The sequence below is a fragment of the Pseudophryne corroboree genome, chromosome 11, assembly GCF_028390025.1.
Source record: "Pseudophryne corroboree isolate aPseCor3 chromosome 11, aPseCor3.hap2, whole genome shotgun sequence".
Taxonomy (NCBI): domain Eukaryota; kingdom Metazoa; phylum Chordata; class Amphibia; order Anura; family Myobatrachidae; genus Pseudophryne; species Pseudophryne corroboree.
The window spans coordinates 71,373,289-71,395,991 of record NC_086454.1 but is presented as its reverse complement, the minus strand read 5'-3'; the positions used below and the strand labels follow the sequence as shown (position 1 = coordinate 71,395,991).

General features: G+C 36.5%; 1 protein-coding gene across 1 annotated transcript in view; it reads left to right on the top strand.

Moving 5' to 3' along the window:
• The first annotated feature begins 2,333 nt into the window (after positions 1-2,333).
• BDNF (brain derived neurotrophic factor) overlaps positions 2,334-22,703 on the top strand; it is a 95,260-nt gene continuing 74,890 nt past the window's right edge. Inside the window, exon 1 of the mRNA XM_063944414.1 lies at positions 2,334-2,573. Coding sequence (XP_063800484.1) covers positions 2,571-2,573 — 3 coding nt within the window. The 5' untranslated portion in view covers positions 2,334-2,570. The remainder of the gene's footprint in view (positions 2,574-22,703) is intronic.

Below are 22,703 nucleotides of genomic sequence, written 5' to 3'. Positions count from 1 at the left end.
GGGAGATGTGCTATGTTTTGGAGAGTGATAAAGTAGATAGAGATAAAGTTCCAGCCAATCAACTCCCAACTGCCACATTACAGGCTGTGTTTGAAAAAAGACAGAAGCTGACTGTTGGTACCTTGTCTCTTTCCACTTTATCACTTTCCAAGACATAGTGCATCTGCCCCTGAGTCTGCTCTGCATCCCAGAAAATAATACAATAGCATCAGTTGATAATAATACCAATTAAGATAGAAAGAGAGAGGGGGGGGGGAGAGCAGGCAGATATTAAAACAAGCAGGCATATACTGTAGATATATAGATACACATATACACATACTGTATGTGGGATCCGGTCTGAAGATCGACAGTGTCTAGGTCGACAATGTTTAGGTCGACCACTATAGGTCGACAGTCACTAGGTCGACATGGATGGAAGGTCGACAGGGTTTCTAGGTCGACATGTGCTAGGTCGACAGGTCTAAAGGTCGACATGAGTTTTTCACATATTTTTTGGGGGGATTTTTTCATACTTAACGATCCACGTGGACTACGATTGGAACGGTAAAGTGTGCCGAGCGAAGCGGTAGCGGAGCGAAGGCACCATGCCCGAAGCATGGCGAGCGAAGCGAGCCATGCGAGGGGACGCGGTGCACTAATTTGGGATCCCGGTCACTTTACGAAGAAAAAGACATCAAAAAAAAAATCATCATGTCGACCTTTAGACCTGTCGACCTAGCACATGTCGACCTATAAACCCTGTCGACCTTCCATCCATGTCGACCTAATGACTGTCGACCTATAGTGGTCGACCTAAACATTGTCGACCTAGATACTGTCGATAAAACGAACCACACCCACTGTATGTACCATTGCACCTATGTCACTATGGCCAAGAGTTGTCCCAAAACAAGCTTGTCATGTCATCTGAAACTACATATGTAGATTGCATAAAGCAACTCTCTACTACATTACATACAAGGTGGAGTAAGTCTGTAAACCCTCATCACATTCTCAAGAAAGGCAAACGTGTACAACAACCCTGGACAGTCATATTCTTACATTTGAAACCACTTACAGTACCATATATTTCACTGGCTCTTATTATAATTAAAAAAGACTATGGATGTAGGGAAATCATCCTCTGGTTGCTTGTTGGAACCTAATCTCATCTCACCATCCACACATATCACCAGTGCGCTTTGATTCCAACACTCAGCTCCCACCACAGGCGAGGTATGGAGCGCACTTGTTGCATTTCAAACCATTCGCTGATCTCACTGACAGGGCACTGTAGCTAACCGCAATGTAACAGACAATCTGCATAATACCCTGCAATCTTTCCTTTGCATTGTAGAGTATGAAAGCTGTAACTAAATCATGAGCAGTCAAAGTGTGTGAATAAGACGTTAAATCTGCCACAGCCTTCTGCTAATCAGTGTAATTCTGTTTACTGTAGGCAATAATGAGTTGCTTATCAACCCGTTGAATACAGTGTGTTGAATGAAATTGCAGTTGAATGAAATTGCAGTAAGAAGGGGTTACTGGTTATTAAACATGTAGTCTTTCTGCTGATGTGGTACCACTATTCGCAGCATGCCCTATCAGGATCTGGAACACTGGAATCTAAAGATCCACTGCAGCAGAAGAGCAACAGGTTGCCCAAGCTTAGACAATACCTGTCTTGACTGTCACAAGAGGCAGCCATCTGGGTACTCACCCAGAACATTAGCAATACTTAATTCTGTATACAAATCATACATATAATCATACCTGTGCCGCCTAGGTAGTGCAGACAGGTACCGCTAGCACTGCAGATCACTTACTGCATACATGTGAGGGAATGCACTTTCATTAAGTCTACATCAGGAGGAAAGGGCTTCTGACCACTCCTGTATAACTGTGATTTTCTCTTCATTGTAGAGTTTGGGATAATGCAAACTTTCTAAAGTGCCCTGTGCTTAGAATCACACACGTCGTCGTGCAACAGGTCCCTGTGCTGCTTTTTCTATGGCACATTGCTTGTGACAAACACAAATGTAATCTTACCTGCAAGCTTGTATATAATCCCAAGGTTCAGGTCAGCTTGCAAAACCCCCAGATGTGTCAAGTTTCAAACAAAAACTAAAAAAAAAAAAAAGTGATGTTTGGGTGAAGTTTATTTAGATGAACGTCCTGGATGAGTGGTAACTTCTGGTGGAGTAGTTATATTTTTACTAGGCTGGAGTCTGGGTAAGAAGTTGTGTTCTCTTGTATAGTTATTTAGCAGTTCCCTGATAACCTCCCTTATTGAGTGGGATCACCTGTGATCTTAGGGAAAAACGTGTCTGTCTGACAGAGCATTGCATAAAGCTATAGGTTCATAAACATCGTTGCCAGTTGCCTCCTGTCTTCTGTAGTCACCAAGGTGGTTGAGAGTTTAAGCTTGCGGATATTACATTCATAAGTCACACCAAGTGGTGGGCGATCCACTGAGCAAAGCAGTAGTCCTCACATGATGACTTCAAACAAGAGACATTACCTTCCAGCATCTGTTGGAGAGACCGGATTTTAAGACACTTGTATCTCCAGGACAGCAACATATAACAATGGTAAGTAGCAATACTAATCTTTTTCATCTTAAAAGTGATTAATGTGCTGCTTTCAAGGAGATATGTAATTGATGGTTGTTGTTTTTTATGACTTACATCTTATGTACAAGTATGCGTTTATAATAATTAGAAAAAACACCCAGGCCACCAGAATTGTGCTACCAAAGAACTTTAATTGAAATGCTATGATTTAGCTCTGTGATTACAGCCTGCGTATTGCAAACTTGGAGGTTGTAGATTGTATTTCACTGGGTGCACTCTGCTAGGTACCTGTTATTTCCTCGCAGCGCAGCTGATAACCATCAGATGGGAGCACGCAGAAGGGCTTTTCTGCATGCGACCAAGAGAAATAATTACAGCTCGCTATCTCTGTAGCAATGTGTTAGGATTTTCTAGCCAAGAAAAGGGTACTGAGTTGGCTATTTTGTCTTCTGTAAGAGGTGACTTGGTGCCTAAGTCTACCGGTGACTATGGGAAAAAAAAGGGGTATTTCCTTTGTCAAGCATAGGGGTCCACACAACATGTGATCACCCATTTGGCAAGGTACTATTCACGTGATATAGCGTGGGTATGCACTACTAGTGTGAAGCATTATCAAGTGTGGTTTTAATAAGGCAAAAATAACGATAGCCCTTTAAACAGCTGATTCCATTTCAGCACCCTGGACAGTGGCGGTGACTGAGAAGTGCTGAACAGAGAGAGTGCATCCTATTCAGGATTCTGCCTGTTTCCTCTCTGAAGCTCTCTCACATGGCATATCCTTGCATTTGCTTCATCCAAACTGTTTGAGATTATTCCACTAAAGGATGCGCCTAAGTTTTGTCGAACTTGGACATCTCACAGCGGATAGAGCACAGAGCTCACCATCTATAGTGTTAAGTTTAGGGAAAGCTACGGTATGCTTGGGCTCTCTGGACCTATTGTAACCAATGATTCTTAAGTTAGCTTTCAATAAGGTAAGCAGGGGGTTAGATTGTGTCTTAGATATATCCCTTTGGTTTCCTCCCTAGCATTGTACATTGATATATACTGTATTATAATGTGCTAGTAGCATCCATTAATATTGCACAGTTCATACTACATGCATTTTGTACTGATGTGAGCAAATCAGATTGTCTTAGAATATACCATTCATCGCTTGCTTGGTGCGTTCTTTTAATAAGAATCTTGTAATGCCAGACCTAGGAACGCAATTATTTTAGTAATTTGCTAACGTAGCCACAGAAGAAGAAGAAAAAAAAATATTATGGAAATGTGAGTGTTGCTTTAAATCTATGTAGGTAACAATGTAGCTAATAATAAATTATAGCTGTGGTGCTAAAAATAAGATTTGGAAGTCAGCAGTATTTCTTTAAAAAAAAAAAAATCACAAATCACAGGTAAGCCTCTTGGTCCCCAGACGCTAAAGAGCGTGTTCTACAGCATCTACTGTGTGCCCTCCTCCTTGTATTTAACAACCTGGAAGTCACCGAGAGCCACATTCATCAGCTGGGGAAGGGTTACCATTTAAAGGGGAGAGGATGTACCTTAACCCCTTATACTCCTGCAAGCGCCTGACAACCATTTGCAGACTTAATTAGTCAAGCAAAGGTTAATGCAGTCCAGGATTTATATCCCAGTGTTTCTGAGTCAGAATTGTACGTAATTTAGCAGAGAAATGTGTGTGTGGGGGTGGGGTGAGGGGGGGGGACACTGGGTGGGTGGGGAGAGACCTACTGTATGTAGCTTAAAAAAAAAAAAGTCTTAATGTTGCTATATAGGGAATCTCCAGTGCCTGACAGAGAAATTAACATGTTACAAATGACGTAGGCGCACCATATGTGTATAACCCAAAATATTCTGCATGGGTTACTGCTATGGAGACATTGCTCCAGTACAGATATAGAGAACCTTGTATAGATGGGATTACAGATATGCTGCATCAGAAAACTGATTCTCCATCAGCACACTGCTAGCAGGCAAGACTGGAATAACACAGAGTCTGGTTGTAAAAACAGTTCAGCTTTATTATTTGATTGTAAAACAGTGAAAGAAATGGTGAGACACAATGAATCCTACAACCCTACGCCCTGCACATATCTACATCCCCTTAAACCCTTAAAGTGTTCTGGGCTACGGTAGGTCAATCCACTGACTGTCTACCTGCTTATTCTTAACACTATATAATGTAATACAAAAAAAAAAAGACACCCTTACATTATCTCCCACCATGTATTGCCATATACCAATTAGTCTATCCCATTATTTATATTCCAGCATCTTTAAATGACATGGGGGAATATCCTGATGCGTAAAGATGGAAAGAGACATTTATAACGAGAAAATGGCTTATATATATGAAGTTCTGTAACACCTTATATAACCCATAGTGGATGACAAGGGAGATGATGAGGATGTGTGTGTGACACAAAGACTACCATAGTAACGACAGTCAGGGTGGTAGGTGGGTGTTATAGCTTAGTATAAACCTGGTTTCACTGGAGAACGGATGGAGCACAAATTGTTCTGAAATCGACCTGTTTTCTCCCAGATCCTGGAGGGGGGATTTCTGATCAATCTGATGAAATTTCCAAGCGTGCAGCAAAGGTACTCCAGCCCACCCACCCACCTTCCCAGATGGTGCTTCTTTAAATACGATTCTGCAGGGCTGAACGTTACAACTGGAGGCTGATTAATCCACAGCAATTAAAGGCGCACTGCTTGTGCTTCTCCCCCACTACCCTCCTGCACGACCCCTCTCTGACTCTCACTTACATGCTGGATAAAAATCACTACTTATTTTCTTTTTTTATCCCCTTTTTTTTATTTATTTGCTAACAAGAAAATAATATTAATAGCTGAACTGTGATTGCAGTAAGTCTTCCCTCCCCTTTTGTTCTAGATTCTTATTACAGTTGCTAAGGGTTCCCAATAATAAAGGGAGATTTAACTCCTCTGTGGCTGGCAGCCTGCGATGAACTGCATTGCGTTAGAGATCCCAGTCCGGCAGGGTAAATAGTATTATCACCAAGCTGCCAATTTGTCTGACGGCTGAGCAGAGGAAATTACACACAACACTTACAGTGGATAGCCATTTGCAGCAGAGGGGGGTGATTGTGGTGCTTGAAACGTGTAATTTACTACAGCAGAGAGGTGTAATTTCCCATTCTGTTTAACTGCTCTCAATCAGATCCTTTACAAAGGGTATCTTTACTGGTCATTAACCCGATTCAGCCCATTAGTCTTGTATTCCCAGGGTTACTGCTATCCAGCATGTAAATTACTATAGATCTGCACCACATTCAATAGCTATCTATCTATCTATCTATCTATCTATCTATCTATCTATCTATCTATCTATCTATCTATCTATCTCTAGGTTTTATATATATATATATATATATATATATACTCTCTCTCTCTCTTTTTCTCTCTATATATGTATTCTCTCTCTCTCTCTCTATATATATATATACATACACTCTCTCTTTATATATATATATATATATATATTCTACAGATAGATAGATAGATAGATAGATAGATAGATAGATAGATAGATAGATAGATAGATAGCTGTATACAGATATATTGATATGCATATATTACATAGACACATTACACGTTCTATGCTCTGAGCATAGTCTCTGGATTTATCTGCCTGCATCTATTTTTAACCCTTACAGTCTGCACCCCACCTATAATTAAACCACGTTAATATTAGATGCTTGCCCTTTATTGCAGATTTCTTTGCACGTCACGAAAGTCAGTTTAATGTTTCAAAGTAATGCCAACTAATCAATTTCTACTATGTCACTGACACAAATAAAAGCTATGCATGCGTATAAACGTAGAACAGATGCACATATAAATTTACGTACACAGCAATTCAATATTATTTTTGTGCATGAAACAGGCAAACAGTCATGAAAGGTCAACGACTGTTTTACCTAGAAGAGCTTGCAATCTGCCCAACTGCCTGAGTCCAGCTTTCCTTCTGATTCATGGGAGACTGGGATTGCTAGAGGATTAGTGACGCAAGCATCATCATCCAATGCCTTACAGGGAGTGTTAGGTGTTGCTAGAACTGTGCGCCCGCCCACTCCGGAATTCCATGAATGATGCACTATAGACTCTGCAGTCAATTTTTACTACAGAGAACGTTTTGGATTGGTTCAAAGTTGTGGGGAGTTTGAGCGTGTTTGCACATTGCAGACTTCCTAGTAATGGTTCTAACCTTATACTTTTACAATGGACTGCATACAGAGCTCCATACAGAGTGTGTGTGCAGTGTATGTAGATAGATAGATAGATAGATAGATAGATAGATAGATAGACAGACAGACAGACAGACAGACAGACAGACAGATAGATAGATAGATAGATAGATATCTAAATATATATAATGTTTAATGGAGATGGATTATAAAATTGAAGAATAAAGTGAATTATAATATAGTTTCATAGTGGAGAAAAACATGTTAAGACTTGTGTCAGTTATCAGTGGCTTACAGTCCTTTTCACAAGCAGGACTGCAATGACTTGTACTGTTCTTCGGAAATTTAAGATGTGAAATAATTTTACCATCTCCTACTGCAGTGATAGCTAACCTTGACACTCCAGCTGTTGTTGAACTACACATCCCAGCATGCCCTGCATCAGTTTTACCTTGGTCAAATAGCAAAACTGTAGCAGGGCATGCTGGGATGTGTAGTTCAACAACAGCTGGAGTGTCAAGGTTAGCCATCACTGTCCTACTGTGACCAGGTGTAGGTACTATGAATGGAGAGTACATTTGTGTACCAGACTTATAGAACACCTGTAAAAATGATTTATTGTACTACCCTGTAAAACCACATGGGATGTCTTCTGTTTGTCCACAATGCTCTATATTTCATTGTTGAAGACAGTGAAGAGAGTTGCTGTTCTATTAGTGTATGATATGCATTACTGTTTCATTGTTTTGATGTTTGCTTTTCTCAGATGGGATGTGTAAAAATGTTGGCAAATTGCCAGGAAAAAAAAGGAATCCCTCTAGAATAGGCCTTAACTGGAATGTCACAATGGGCCTTGTAACCTCACATGACCAGCTTGTTTTGCCAGTGGAATTGGTTTTGCAGAAGTTGACATTAAAATATAATGTCACATGTTTCCTGACTAGCAAATTATATTTGCCCATCTCATAACAATAAATAAATTAATAATTAAATAAACAAACAAATAAGCAATAAAGCACGGATAACTTTACAAGTTAACATATTGTATTTTCCTTTGTCAGACATTTTGGACTATATCAAATGATTTATCACATAATGTCAATTCTAAATATTCTTGATGTCAAGAAAAAGCTCTGTGCCAATATAAAGAGTCAGTCATGGTTGACTTTATTTCGTATAATGTATAATTTTTTATATGGAACCAAACATGTTCTTTGCCTGAAGTGATTTGTGATATATCTGTGTGTTTTAAATTCACTAAGACATTTTCTGTCGACGGATGGAGCACTCACGATGGCTCTCACAATGAGTCATATAACAAAGGCGACATCACAAAGCATTAATATATGTACGCTCAAAAAAGAAAACCTTTTATTAGACATTATATATTAATTCAGTTGTGTGTATCAGCTATTTTCTGCATATTGGCCATCCCCACAATAAGCATCTTAACCACACAAAAAAAAATATCAAACCTAGCTAAAGAAATCACACCTGCAAATTATTCTCAATTATCATCCCAGAGGTTTATATAAAAATACAGAGAGTTGTATCTTCAGTTTGCCTTCACTTTTTTTTACAATTTTGCTTAAATTAGTTTTATTTCTTATAGAATATGGAGGTAATTTAAAGACAGTGTACCACCCCTTCCGCTTCCTTAAATTTTGTAGATTTTTCTGTGTGCATTAATGCAATTAGTATACTACAGAGTGCATACAATCAATCACTTATCACAAAGCATTAATATGACTACCATATAATAAAAAAAAAATAAGTGTACGGATAATATTTAATTTTAAATATAGCACATGTTCATTTTATGAATATATTAAATGTTCAGGAAAATATATACCGGAATAAGTTTGTATGTAATTCAATGTTTATCATACTTTTACTATTATATACATGAACACATTCATATGGCAAGTTGAAATATACAGTAAGCCATAGACTCCCCCCAAAATTAGCATTCCCCGCACTCCATGGTCAAGTAATCTTGGATCTAAATAGAAGAAGTTTTTGGTATTTCCTTGGGACTACTCGTATTTAATTTTACAAGAGCTCAACAAATCATGTACAAATACTCTATGCAAGTATTCAACATTATGTAGATTTTAAAAAAAGTCAGCCCATTTATTATACATTTTTCAAAACTAGTTAGCAATGTGTTCTTATTTTTTTACAGGAGGCTCTTAGGAAAATGTAAAATATTTATGAGTGCAAAAACATATATATGTACCTATTTATAGTAATCTTGATAAACTCTAGTCCAAATGAACTCTGCCTCTTTACAAAGCTAAATATTGCACAGTATGTGTCCTCTTTCAAGCTACATCTATTTTTTTCTAATATTGTGGCATTGCATGCGTCATAAAAGTGCTGTAAACATCTGTTGTAGCATCTGTTATTTTATGCAATAGAATACCAGTAAAATAAATTAAAATCAAGACAAAAAAAGAAACATACTCACATATAATTTTCCTAATTTATGTATTTAATAAGAAAAACATAGTATATTTTTATCTTTTTTTTTAATAAATGGTCTTTAAAGCAAACTCTTCATTTTGGTCAGTGTAGAATACATTTTTTGTAAATTTTCATATTAACTTATAGAACTAACAAAATCAAATTATCCATTGGTTCCAACAAAACAGTGGTGTCCCAACTGGCCACATAAATAGTAGGAAAATGTTTTGGAAACAATTACTTTTGACAGCGAGAAGTTCTTGGATTTAGTTATACAACTCTGCAGACTTTGTTGGCTCCATATAAATAAGCAATATATATTATGTTTCATCATCATCATCATCATCATCATCATCATCATCATGGTCATCATCTTCTATTCTTCTTCTTCTTCATAATAATAATAATAACAACAATAATAATATGAAAACATTGGCATCAGGATAACAATGCAATACAGTTTATATTTACTTTTCTGCACATTAGTAAGTGGTAAATTGTACTTCTTTCATACAGATTATTAACAATTGACAGAAAATTAAAGTAAATATACACAACATATTGGCATTTATAAAACAATTTAAAAATAAATATTTAGTTATTTTTCACTTGTCAAAAGTAATTGTGTTCTATTGCATAAGCCTCATACATCAACAGTATTTGTCTGTTTGTGTGAAAACAACAACTTTATACTCAGTGTATTGTGTGTTTTTATTTATTTGTATTATTATTATTATTTGGTGAGTTTGTATTTATTTTCTGCAATATAAAATAAATAATAAAATATTTAATGTGGGCATGCACAAAGTGTCAGATATATCAAAGCACAGCCTATTGCAAGGGTAATTTCTACAATAAATCAGTGTTTATTTATCACCCTCACAGTTAATATAAAATGAGTGCCACCATATGCTATATTTTGTAAAGGGAATCATACAGTAGGTTTACTGACTGCACTTGCTCTGTACTTAAATGAACATTTAATGCGAATTGTAAATACATTGTATACTGTATCTGGTACCCAGCATTTGTCTTTAAAAAAAACAGGCATGGGTAACTCATTTGGAAAAATAATGTTAGGCAAAATAGGTGTCCTGATGTTGTGTTTCATAAATATTACAGGTGTACATACATTATTTACAGTAGAAGAAAAAAAGATATTTAGAAATGACATAAAAATTACATGATTAATAACAACCCACCAGGAGTGGAGGCTAGGGTCAACCATCCGGGGGTGGCGACTAGTGCTATCCCTCAAGGAGTGGCGGCTAGGGCTAACTCTCCCCAAGTGCCTAACCCTCCCACCCTTCAGGCCCTAATCCTAACAGTTACCTCGATACTTACCTTTGGAATGTTGGCTGTCGGTGTTCCGGTGCCAGTCTCCAGAGTGGTGTCTGGAATCCGGCATCGGTCACATGACCACCAGCATCCCGCCTATCGGGATGCTAAATGCAATCCTCATGTATCAATGCCTATTATCCTATAGATTGTAAGCTTGCGAGCAGGGCCCTCCGACCTCTACTACTGTCTGTTATCACCCAGTTTTGTTTTATCACTGTTGTTTCCAGTTGTAAAGCGCAACAGAATTTTCTGCACTATATAAGCAACTTTTAATAAAATAATTAACTTCAAATTAGTTAACAGCAGACAGTAGGACATGATCCAAGTCGATACTGAAAGATTAATGCATTTAATGCCTAAGGTACACTATAATGAAATAAAGGCATAGGATGTTCTAATGAAAGCTGCACAATAATTGTTGCTTTATTATCTTAATTGTTAATAATTTACAGTTTTACATTATACAGCACAGGCAATGGTATACAACACTATTGGCAGAATATCTGCAGCACAGTATTCCTGCCCATGTTGACATAACATCAAATGTAGTGCCTAACACTGAAAGACAAACTGACTTGTCCACAAGTAACCTCTAAGTATCTTTAAAGGACAACTGTACATTAAGGTTTTTTTTCCCTTTCTCTGTACCCAATGTGGCCTATACTATCATCTTCCATCCACAGCCTGCCTGAAGCCCCACATAGATGTAAAACTTTGCAGCGCATTATGACTTGTGATACACAGAGGAAATCTAAAAATGGGCGGTATTTCCCAAATGGGGTAGCCACAAATACTGGACACTAGGACTTTGAGTTGGATTACAGCTATTTCCAAAGATTTCATTTATCCATGAACATTTTGCTTATTTTACTGATCTACATTAACTGTTCTTTACAACAACAACAACAACAACAACACAAAAAACCTATAGTAACCAGAAACCAAAACTGATTAACTTACAGTATTACCAAATACTAAATAAATTGTTTCTGACACCAGGCAAGTGGTTCAACTTGCTGAGTGTCTTGGCTACTGCAAATGATGTGTTGAATTTATTCAATTGCTCAAATATTTTGATTGCTCTGGATCCTGGAATTTCACTCTGTAGTCTCATCCAAGATTCCAGTGAGAGAATAATAAAACATGGTTCATTTAACAAGAACTAACATTTGATCTACAATTCAATTTTATTCACTGGTAATTACACAGCTTCAATTACAGGAAAAAAAACATTGTCATTGGAAAATATATTTTAAAAAAATACTGTAAAGTAATTGCAGGCTGTTATTTAATGGCAAAGGATAGCGGCAGTGACATGCGGTAAGGGGAGGCAGAGCCTTCCCTGTCATACACCAGTATACCCAAGAGATATGACTATAAAAGTTATATGAAAAATACAAAGACTATTTTATAAACAAGGCCAGGTAAAGGTCTGTGAGGTCCCCTATGAATAAAAATTTCATAGTGATATATTGACGATGTTCTAAAAAAAATATATTGTATCAATAAGCACATTGTGTCTGTTTTCAATGTACAGTATACATATATATATATATATATATATATACATATATATAGATAGATAGATTAGGTAGATAGATAGATAGATAGATAGATAGATAGATAGATAAATATATAGATATACACTACCGTTCAAAAGTTTGGGGTCACCCAGACAATTTCATGTTTTCCATGGAAACTCTCTTATTTATCAAATGAGTTGCAAAATGAATAGAACATATAGTCTAGACATTGCCAAGGTTAGAAATATTGATTTTTATTTGAAATAATAATTTTGGCCTTCAAACTTTGCTTTCGTCAAAGAATTCTCCCTTTGCAGGAATTACAGCATTGCAGACCTTTGGCATTCCAGCTGTTAATTTGTTGAGGTAATCTGAAGAAATTTGACCCCACGCTTCCTGAAGCACCTCCCACAAGTTGGATTACAACAGCTCAATGGGGTTGAGATCTGGTGACTGTGCTGACCACTCCATTACAGACAGAATACCATCTGCCTGCTTCTTCCCTAAATAGTTCTTGCATAATTTGGAGGTGTGTTTTGGGTCATTGTCATGTTGTAGGAGAAAATTGGCTCCAATCAAGCGCTGTCCACAGAGTATGGCATGGCGCTTCAAAATGGAGTGATAGGCCTCCCTATTCATAATCCCTTTTACCTTGTACAAATCTACCACTTTACCAGCACCAAAGCAGCCCCAGACCTTCACACTACCTCCACCATGCTTGACAGATGGCGTCAGGCACTCTTCCAGCATCTTTTCACTTGTTCTGCATCTCACAAATATTCTTCTGTGTGATCCAAACACCACAAACTTCAATTTGTCTGTCCATAACACTCTTTTCCAATTTTCCTCTGTCCAATGTCTGTGTTCTTTTGCCCATATTAATCTTTTCCTTTTATTGGCCAGTCTCAGATATGGATTTTTCTTTGCCACACTGCCTAGAAGGCCAGCATCCTGGAGTTGCCTCTTCACTGTAGACGTTGACACTGGCGTTTTGTGGTTACCATTTAATGAAGCTGCACCAAGGATAATAATATATTACCAGAGAGCGCTTTATCCAAATATATTGAATTTATTACATATATATCACAATAAAATTGCAAAATTGTCCACTTTACTCACAGCCAGGAGTGAATCCTCTGACGAAACCGCACACTGACAATTGCGGAGAAACGCGTAAGGACTGGGGCTTATTCTATACGGATGTCCTTCCTGCTACCAGCGGATTCCGGCTGAATAATACCCTCTTGGTGTTATTGTCCATGTATGGATGCTAATCGTCTCTAGAGATTCTCCAGGTATCCCGTAATCCAGGAAGGTGCCTCTCTCCACTGTGGCTGTGTTCGACAACGGGGGCCGTCCACGGAGATCAAACGGATCCACTCCTGGCTGTGAGTAAAGTGGACAATTTTGCAAATGTGGCCCTATCTAGCACAGTGAGAGTAGGACGAAAAAAGTCCGTTAAACAGATACTAAAGTATAAGTATCCTACGCACCTGGCCACTCAGCGGCATTAATTAACGGGAGTAGAAAGCCGGCTTCTATCTGACATATAAGGAGATCTCTATGAGCATGTGGGAAAAAATCCTATAGCTGGAATTAAACAGCAAGCATCCATAAATTGTTCCTAATAAGGACTATATACTGTTCGGGACTTTTCACTGAAAATATGGTTACAATAAGTACTTCTATTTGGATATAATATAAATAACCGGTTAAATTTAATCAGCTGCAGCTGGGAGGATTTTTTAACTTCAATTATAATTTTATGTGTACATGTGTTTATTTTATATTTTATTGTGATATATATGTAATAAATTCAATATATTTGGATAAAGCGCTCTCTGGTAATATATTATTATCCTTGGTGCAGTTTTGTGTGTGGACAGGTCAGTACTGTCCAGTTGAGAGCTGCTTATTTCAGCACATACGACCCAAAAGTGCATGAGTTAGGTGTTAGTGACGCGCTGGAATATTTGTTTCTTTTATTTAATGAAGCTGCCAGTTGAGGACCTGTGAGGCGTCTATTTCTCAAACTAGAGACTCTAAAGTACTTGTGTTCTTGCTCAGTTGTGCACCGGGGCCTCCCACTTCTCTTTCTTTCTTTCTTTTCTGGTTAGATCCTGTTTGTGCTGTTCTCTGAAGGAAGTAGTACACACCACTGTAGGAAATGTTCAGTTTCCTGGCAATTTCTCGCATGGAATAGTCTTCATTTCTAAGAACAAGATTAGACTGTCGAGTTTCACATGAAAGTTCTTTTTTCTGGCCATTTTGAGAGTATAATCAAACCCACAAATGTGATGCTCCAGATACTCAACTAGCTCAAAGGAAGGCCAGTTTTATAGCTTCTCTAACAAGCAAACCCATTTTCAGCTGTGCTAACATAATTTAACAAGGGTTTTCAAGGGTTTTCTAATCATCCATTAGTCTTCTAACGCAATTAGCAAACACAATGTACCATTAAAACACTGGAGTGATGGTTGCTCGAAATGGGCCTCTATACACCTATGCAGATATTCCATTAAAAAACAGACGTTTGCAGCTAGTACAGTCATTTACCACATTAACAATGTATAGTGTGTATTTCTGATTAATTTAATGTTATCATCATTGAAAAGAAAAGTGCTTTTCTTTCAAATAAAAAGGAAATTTCTATATATGTAAGAACGGTGAGAGAAGCGCCCTCTGGTGTAATATATCATGAATAATTAGCAAAAGGTGTCCTCCACCATGAATTTAAACCCCAGATAGTGGACATGTACCGTGTTAACGGGTTCAAAACCACTTGTTTAATTGCATCCACTGTTTAAAAACTCTGGCAGTGCCCTGGATCAGGCCATATCACACATTTCTTTACTCACAGGTTCTCTTAGAAATCCTGCCCACGCCACGTCAGTGGCGTCGCTGCTTTCTGCTACTCCAGCTGTCTTGGCTGAGGTTGATGACGTCGTGACCGTGACATCACGGTCACGATGTCATCAAGCTCAGCTGAGACAGCTGGAGTAGCTGAAAGTAGCGACACCAATAACTTGTTGCTGGGACTAGTTCTAGTATGAGCGCTGTTACCTGTGCATAGAGTGTGGGCAGGATTTCTAAGAGAACCTGAGAGAGCCTGATCCAGGGGACTGACAGAGTGTTTAAACAGTGGATGCCATTAAACAAGTGGTTTTGAAACTCTTAACATGGTACACATCAACTATTTGGGGTGTGAATTCATGGTGGAGGATACCTCTTGTTCATTATTCAAGATATACTACACTAGAGGGTGCTTCTCTCACCTTTCTTACAGATTATCCAAACTCGGGGGGAACATCCGTCTTTTTGGAGAAAAGTAGCCGCCCGTGATACAGGGAATAGATTGGTGATTAACAGTATCACCTTGGCACATTGTTTCACATTTACTAAGGGACATTACTAATATTTATATTTTCCTGACGACTTGTATTGTGTGGGTGCTGTGCTACATACCACTACTGTCTACAATATATATAGATAGATAGATATTATTATTATTATTATTATTATTATTATTTTAAGCAAATATAACAAACTGGTATTTCTAGAGCAAATTATATATATATATATATATATATATATATATATATATATATCACAGAGAGTGTCTCTCTATCAGACTAATTACATTTTGAATTACGTTAAGGGGAATACCACAAGTGGCGCTGAACCTCACTATTATATACTGTATGTATGTATATATATATATATATATATATATATATATAGTTATTAAGATATGAATGAGTTATATGTAACTACATTGAAAATAATTAGTAGCTTATTAGCTCTTCCAACACACTCATGGGGTGGGCCAGTGTTGTTTTTGTTTGTGGGGTGTCACCAGTAGCCCTGATTTCCAGCTTTTCTATTTGTTTTGTTTTATACTCACTTTTCCATTGCAAGATGGATTTAAAGTTTTTCTTCTTTTATCAATGGTGCTATTCCATGGTGTACACCAATGGGAGATCCAACTAAGATCCACACCTCCTTACATGTCTTCAAAAATCCAGTGTTAACACTCTGTGACGTTTCCATCCAAATCCATCCAGTGGCAGGTCCAGAACAGGCTTACTAGGTCAAAGTTCTGATCAGCATACTTCAGCGGGAGGTCCAACTGGAACCTAAACCCCTAATAAGTCTTCTGTGATCCAATGTAATCACTTTGTGAAGTTTTCTTCTAAATCCATCCAGTGGAAGGCAGAGCCAGATTAAGGGGAGGGGCCCTGGGGGTAAGTACCCCAGGTCCCTTTTTCTAAAAGGGCCCCCTGCCATGCCACAGATCGGATCTCTCTTCCAATCAAATCTGCGGTGCTGAACTCCCGTCCCCACTGCAGCAGTGGGCGGCTAAGTGCAGCAGAGAGCACAGCCACAGATGGGGCAGCTGAGCGACAGCTCATCTGTCCAATAATATATGAATGAAGCAGCCTGCCGCTCAGTTATTGGCTGGGCGCGCAGGCTGCAGGGAAGGACTGGGATCCCCGGCAGCTTGTGGATTGTGGAGCCAGAAACCAGCAGAATTTGTGTGGTGTGTGACTGTGTGCTGCTTGGTGAGTATGTGTCGCCAGCAGAGCAATAAAAAGTAAGGCCAGCAGTAATATTTATATAAATATATATGTATATATATATATATATGTTTGTGTATAACTATATATATATATATATACTGTATATATATATATGTGTGTGTGTGTGTGTGTGTGTGTGTGTGTGTGTTTTATATATATATATATATATATATATATATATATACAAAGGGTACCCTATAGTGCTATGTGGATAATATGAACTAGGCTGCACCTCAGAAAGAACCTCCTGTTAGACGAGGCTCGAAATAAAAATATAGAATACAGTTCTGAGGGCTCTACAAGATAGTACTGTTGATCACATTAATATGATTAATATAAAAACATCAAGAACTCGGCTTTAATATTTATTTTGTACTTAAAATGTGACAACAACATTAAATCACAGTAAAGATTTTCCAGGTGTTAACATGTGTCCAAGATGGACCTGATGCTTGTGACAATCCTTCGTTAACAGCATGTATCAGGGATGGATACAGTACTTGAACAAAATCCAACGCATTTCGTCCCTTCTGGGACTTCCTTAGGGGTATAGATTCTAAATAATAAAATACAATAACTAAATAATGATACCGACAACCTATCTACAGACTTAAATCTAATGTAAGTTTACATACATACCAAATGTCAAATGTTTTAAAGTGATCCTGAAGGGGTATAAACCTCACTGTGCGTATCGATAAAAAATAGGTCTAAAACCTGATAAATAAAACAATATATTAAAAATAAAACCTCTAAAATTGGTCTCTAAGGTAAGGAAAAGGAATAGAGGATGAACAGGTATGGGAGGATAGGAGTGATACGTACCAAATGACTATATCAGGTGACTTACTAACACGATTCCATACTTAAACGGAATCCAAAAATTCAGAATTTAGTCAAAAAAGTGACCGAAATGAAAGAGAAATTTTAGGGCTTAATAGATAAATAGCGGTAAAGAAAATATTATGTTCTATAGAGTGGTTTATTAAATTCATAAAGATCATAAAAATAATTTAATACATACCGATCTTAGGTATAGGTAAAGTCTAACCCTGTCTTTATAGATAACTAGTAACCGAATTCATACAGTAACTGTTCCGCGGTTAGCAGACCTAAAATAATGAATGGACAATTTAGGTATAATTAGTGCCTCAATTCAGATCTCATTCCCGATATATAGCTCATTATTGATGTAAAATATATATAATTGTGTAAATTAAGAATTTTTAGAACATATTACCATAATTAGTAGAGCTATTATTAGAACCGCCAAAATTGTATAATTATAATAGAAATACCGGGTATTGATTGAAAATATATCAATCATTTTTAACATGACCAAGTACAACAAATTAGTTCTTATAAATACATGGAAAACAATACAAATACATACAAAAAAAGGTGAAAAATAATCCCAGTATCCATATATGGAAGTAAGATAGCATCAGTGATACTTACAAAATAGGCACAATGTGGTCTTCTCAGAGTTCAGAGTGATACTGAGAGAGGTGCCCCAAGCTAGTATTTATACCATTAGCTATATGTCATCACTTCCTAGGATAAGTTAATAGGGTAAGTAATCAATGAAATAAAAAACGCCCTAGATCTCTCATTGAGTAAAAATCTGTATAATTGACCAGTAATATAAGGAAGCTATAGTCTTAAAGTCCCAATGGTATGTGTTTAAAATAAAAAACTAATCCTTTTTAAACCTAATTAACGCCAGTAGTACGCACTGTAGTGTGCGCTTCACAGACCGGAAGTCACGGGACCAGAAGTCGCTCCTCAGTTAAATAAAAAGAAGGAAGGAATACTATATCCACGTTGATGGAATGCATTGTCGTCATGCGTTCCACCGCTGATGTCCCCACAGTGGAGGTGCGCATGCATGAAGCACACTATGGCGGCGCCATACACAGTATAGCCAGCCCCATTCTGGAAGGTGCACGTGCATGATGCGCACTACAACGGTGCTGTATCTGCCTCCAGTAGTGCGTTCCACCTTCCGGAAGCAGTGTGTGTCTCAAAAAGTCATATTTATCTTTCATTAAAAGTTGTAATGTCCACTGATCTAAGTGGACACATCCAGAAAGCAACAAAAAGGAAAAAAAGAGTATCCTAATCTATCTACACCCCACTAGCTTCCAATGTATTATAGTTAAACTATAAATAATATGGACACTGATGCTGCCAAAATAATAAAAGTGACATTATCTACTATAATCATTTAAACGGTATTAATATCCACCTTACATATTTATTCCTAATAGAAATCCAATACAGATAATGACATTAATTAATAGGTTTTAATTATTGCTATATATAAATAGATTTAATAAATATTTAATATATGTAGCTTCTTCTAATTTATATATATTTTAGTTTGTGTTACCTGTCAAAAAAACAATTATTAACCCATAAGTGTATTCATCTAATACTTTAATGCTAATAAAACCAGATTAACTTATTTCTTACTGCTATAACCCAATATAAAAAAATGTGACAGCCACAGTAATTTAATCAGTATCCAATGATAAATATATTTAATAAATATTACATCTAGTAGATGTTAATCTTTTTTAATTTCTTTTTAACAAAGGACCAATGTATTCAACTATTAATGTTTTAATATTTCATATATTTATTTAAAAAGAAATTCCCTTCTATTTTCCTAGATTATACATATGTATATAAAAAAAATCAGATGTTCTAAAAAGGGGAACAATCCCATATCTAATCATGTAAGTATCACTGATAACTTTACAATTGGTTTTACTCCCATATTTACATAAATGATATCTGGGTTACAACAAAACTCTGATCACATATACTTTTATAATTGTATAGATGACATCTGTGTCAAAAATTTCTACTCTTATATTTGAATCGATGACACCTAAAATACTTCTTACTCTCATATTTGCATGGATGATAACTAAACTCTTCAATATTTAAATCAGATGTTAAATCTTAAGGGCCCTTAAAGAATCAACCTATTAGTAAACATATCTACAGGGATATTTGCTTAAACATAGGAAACCACATCTGTTCCCTCATTGAGGCCATGAGAAACTAGGGCATTGAGGGTGTATATCCAGAAACGCGAGTTAGAAGGAACTGCAATAACATAAATTACTACTGGGACCAGTCACGAGTACTGTATGACCATTTTGTACAAAGAGGTTATGATGATCTTTAGTAGAGGATGTCAGAGAGAAAGCGTCATCCCGAATTAGAGAAGATCTACTGACAGCTAAACCTAAAGCTAAAATTAGTTGGAATTCGAGACCCTTCATCACGCAGTACAATAAAGAAAATTCCCTCATTTGGAAGGTCTTGGATCGCCATTGGGGAATCCTTTTGAAAGATCCCTTATTGGGACCACACCTCCCTGCTAGACCAAATATGGTCTTTCGTAAGTCTGCTAACTTGAAAAGCATATTGGCTCCGAGCAAATTGCCGCAGAAGATCACTAAGTACGAGAAAGGCAATTCCTGGATGACTAAAAAAGCAAGCTGTGTACCGTGTAATCACTATATCTGTTGCAAATACATGGACCGGTTAACGTTCAGTCATAAACTGGACTCAGGGAGACTCTACACTTTTACTGACCATGTCAATTGTAATTCAGAAAATTTAATTTATAGGATTACATGTGGATGCGGACTGTTTTACGTGGGTAAAACTAAAAGGCGGATTAAACTGCGCATACAGGAACATATGTGAAATGTAAAGAATAAAGTTAAGGCTCATAGCTTACCCCACCATTTTGCTGAGAAACATAACTCTGAGCTTCATCCATCTAATTTCAAGTTCACTGTCCTTGAACGTATAAAAAAGCTGGTGAAAAAGGGAAGTAGAGATTTACTCCTAGCAAAAAGGGAGAGTTTCTGGATATACACCATCAATGCCCTAGTTCCTCATGGCCTCAATGAGGGAATAGAAGTGGTTTCCTTTGTTTAAGCAAATATCCCTGTAGATATATTTACTAACTAATAGGTTGATTCTTTAAGGGCCCTTAAGATTTAACATCTGATTTAAATATTGAAGAGTTTAGTTATCATCCATGCAAATATGAGAGTAAGAAGTATTTTAGGTGTCATTGATTCAAATGTAAGAGTAGAAATTTTTGACACAGATGTCATCTATACAATTATAAAAGTATATGTGATCAGAGTTTTGTTGTAACCCAGATATCATTTATGTAAATATGGGAGTAAAAACATTGTAAAGTTATCAGTGATACTTACATGATTAGATATGGGATTTATTCCCCTTTTTAGAACATCTGATATTTTTTGATATACATATGTATAATCTAGGAAAATAGAAGGGAATTTTTTTTATAAATATATGAAATATTAAAACATTAATAGTTGAATACATTGGGTTTTTGTTAAAAATAAATAAAAAAAAGATTGACATCTACTAGATGTAATAATTATTAAATACATGTATCATTGGATACTGATTCAATTATGGTAGCTGTCACATTTTTTATATTATATTGGGTTATAGCAGTAAGAAATAACTTAATCTGGTTTTATTACCATTAAAGTATTAGATTAATACACTTATGGGTTAATAATAGTTTTTTTTTGACAGGTAACACAAACTAAAATATATATAAATTAGAAGAAACTACACATATTAAATATTTATTAAATCTATTTATATTTAGCAATAATTAAAACCTATTAATTAATGTCGTTATCTGTATTGGATTTTTATTAGGAATAAATATGTAAGGTGGATATTAATACCGTTAAATGATTATAGTAGATAATGTAACTTTTTTATTTTGGCAGCATCAATGTCCATATTATTTATAGTTTAACTATAATACATTGGAAGCTAGTGGGGTGTAGATAGATTAGGATAGTCTTTTTCCCTTTTTGTTGCTTTCTGGATGTGTCCACTTAGATCAGTGGATATTACAACTTTTAATGAAAGATAAATATGACTTTTTGAGACACACACTGCTTCCGGAAGGTGGAATGCACCACTGGAGGCAGATACAGCGCCGTTGTAGTGCGCGTCATGCATGTGCACCTTCCAGAGTGGGGCTGGCTATACTGTGTATGGCGCCACCATAGTGTGCATCATGCATGCGCACCTCCAATGTGGGGCCATCAGCGGTGGGACGCATGACATCAATACGTTCCACCGACGCGAATATAATAGCCCTTCCTTCTTTTTATTTAACCGAGGAGCGACTTCCGGTCCCGTGACTTCCAGTCGGTGAAGCGCACACTACAGTTTGTTCCACCAGTGTTAATTAGGTTTAAAAAGGATTAGTTTTTTATTTTAAACATATACCATTGGGACTTTAAGTCTATATCTTCCTTATATTACTGGTCAATTATACTGATTTTTACTCAATGAGAGATCTGGGGCGTTTTTTATTTCATTGATTACTTACCCTATTAAATTATCCTAGGAAGTGATGACATATAGCTAATGGTATAAATACTAGCTTGTGGGCACCTCTCTCAGTATAACTCTGAATTCTGAGAGGACCACATTGTGCCTATTTTGTAAGTATCACTGATGCTATCTTACTTCCATATATGGATACTGGGATTATTTTTCACCTTTTTTTGTATGTATTTGTATTGTTTTCCATGTATTTATAAGAATTAATTTGTTGTACTTGGTCATGTTAAAAATTATTGATATATTTTCAATCAATACCCGGTATTTCTATTATAATTTTACAATTTTGGTGGTTCTAATAATAGCTCTACTAATTATGGTAATATGTTCTAAAAATTCTTAATTTACACAATTATATATATTTTACATCAATAATAAGCTATATATCGGGAATGAGATCTAAATTAAGGCACTTATTATACCTAAATTGTCCATTAATTATTTTAGGTCTGTTAACCATGGAACGGTTACTGTATGAATTTGGTTACTATCAATCTATAGAGTCAGGGTTAGACTTTACCTATACCTAAGATCGGTATGTATTAAATTATTTTTATGATCTTTATGAATTTAATAAACCACTCTATA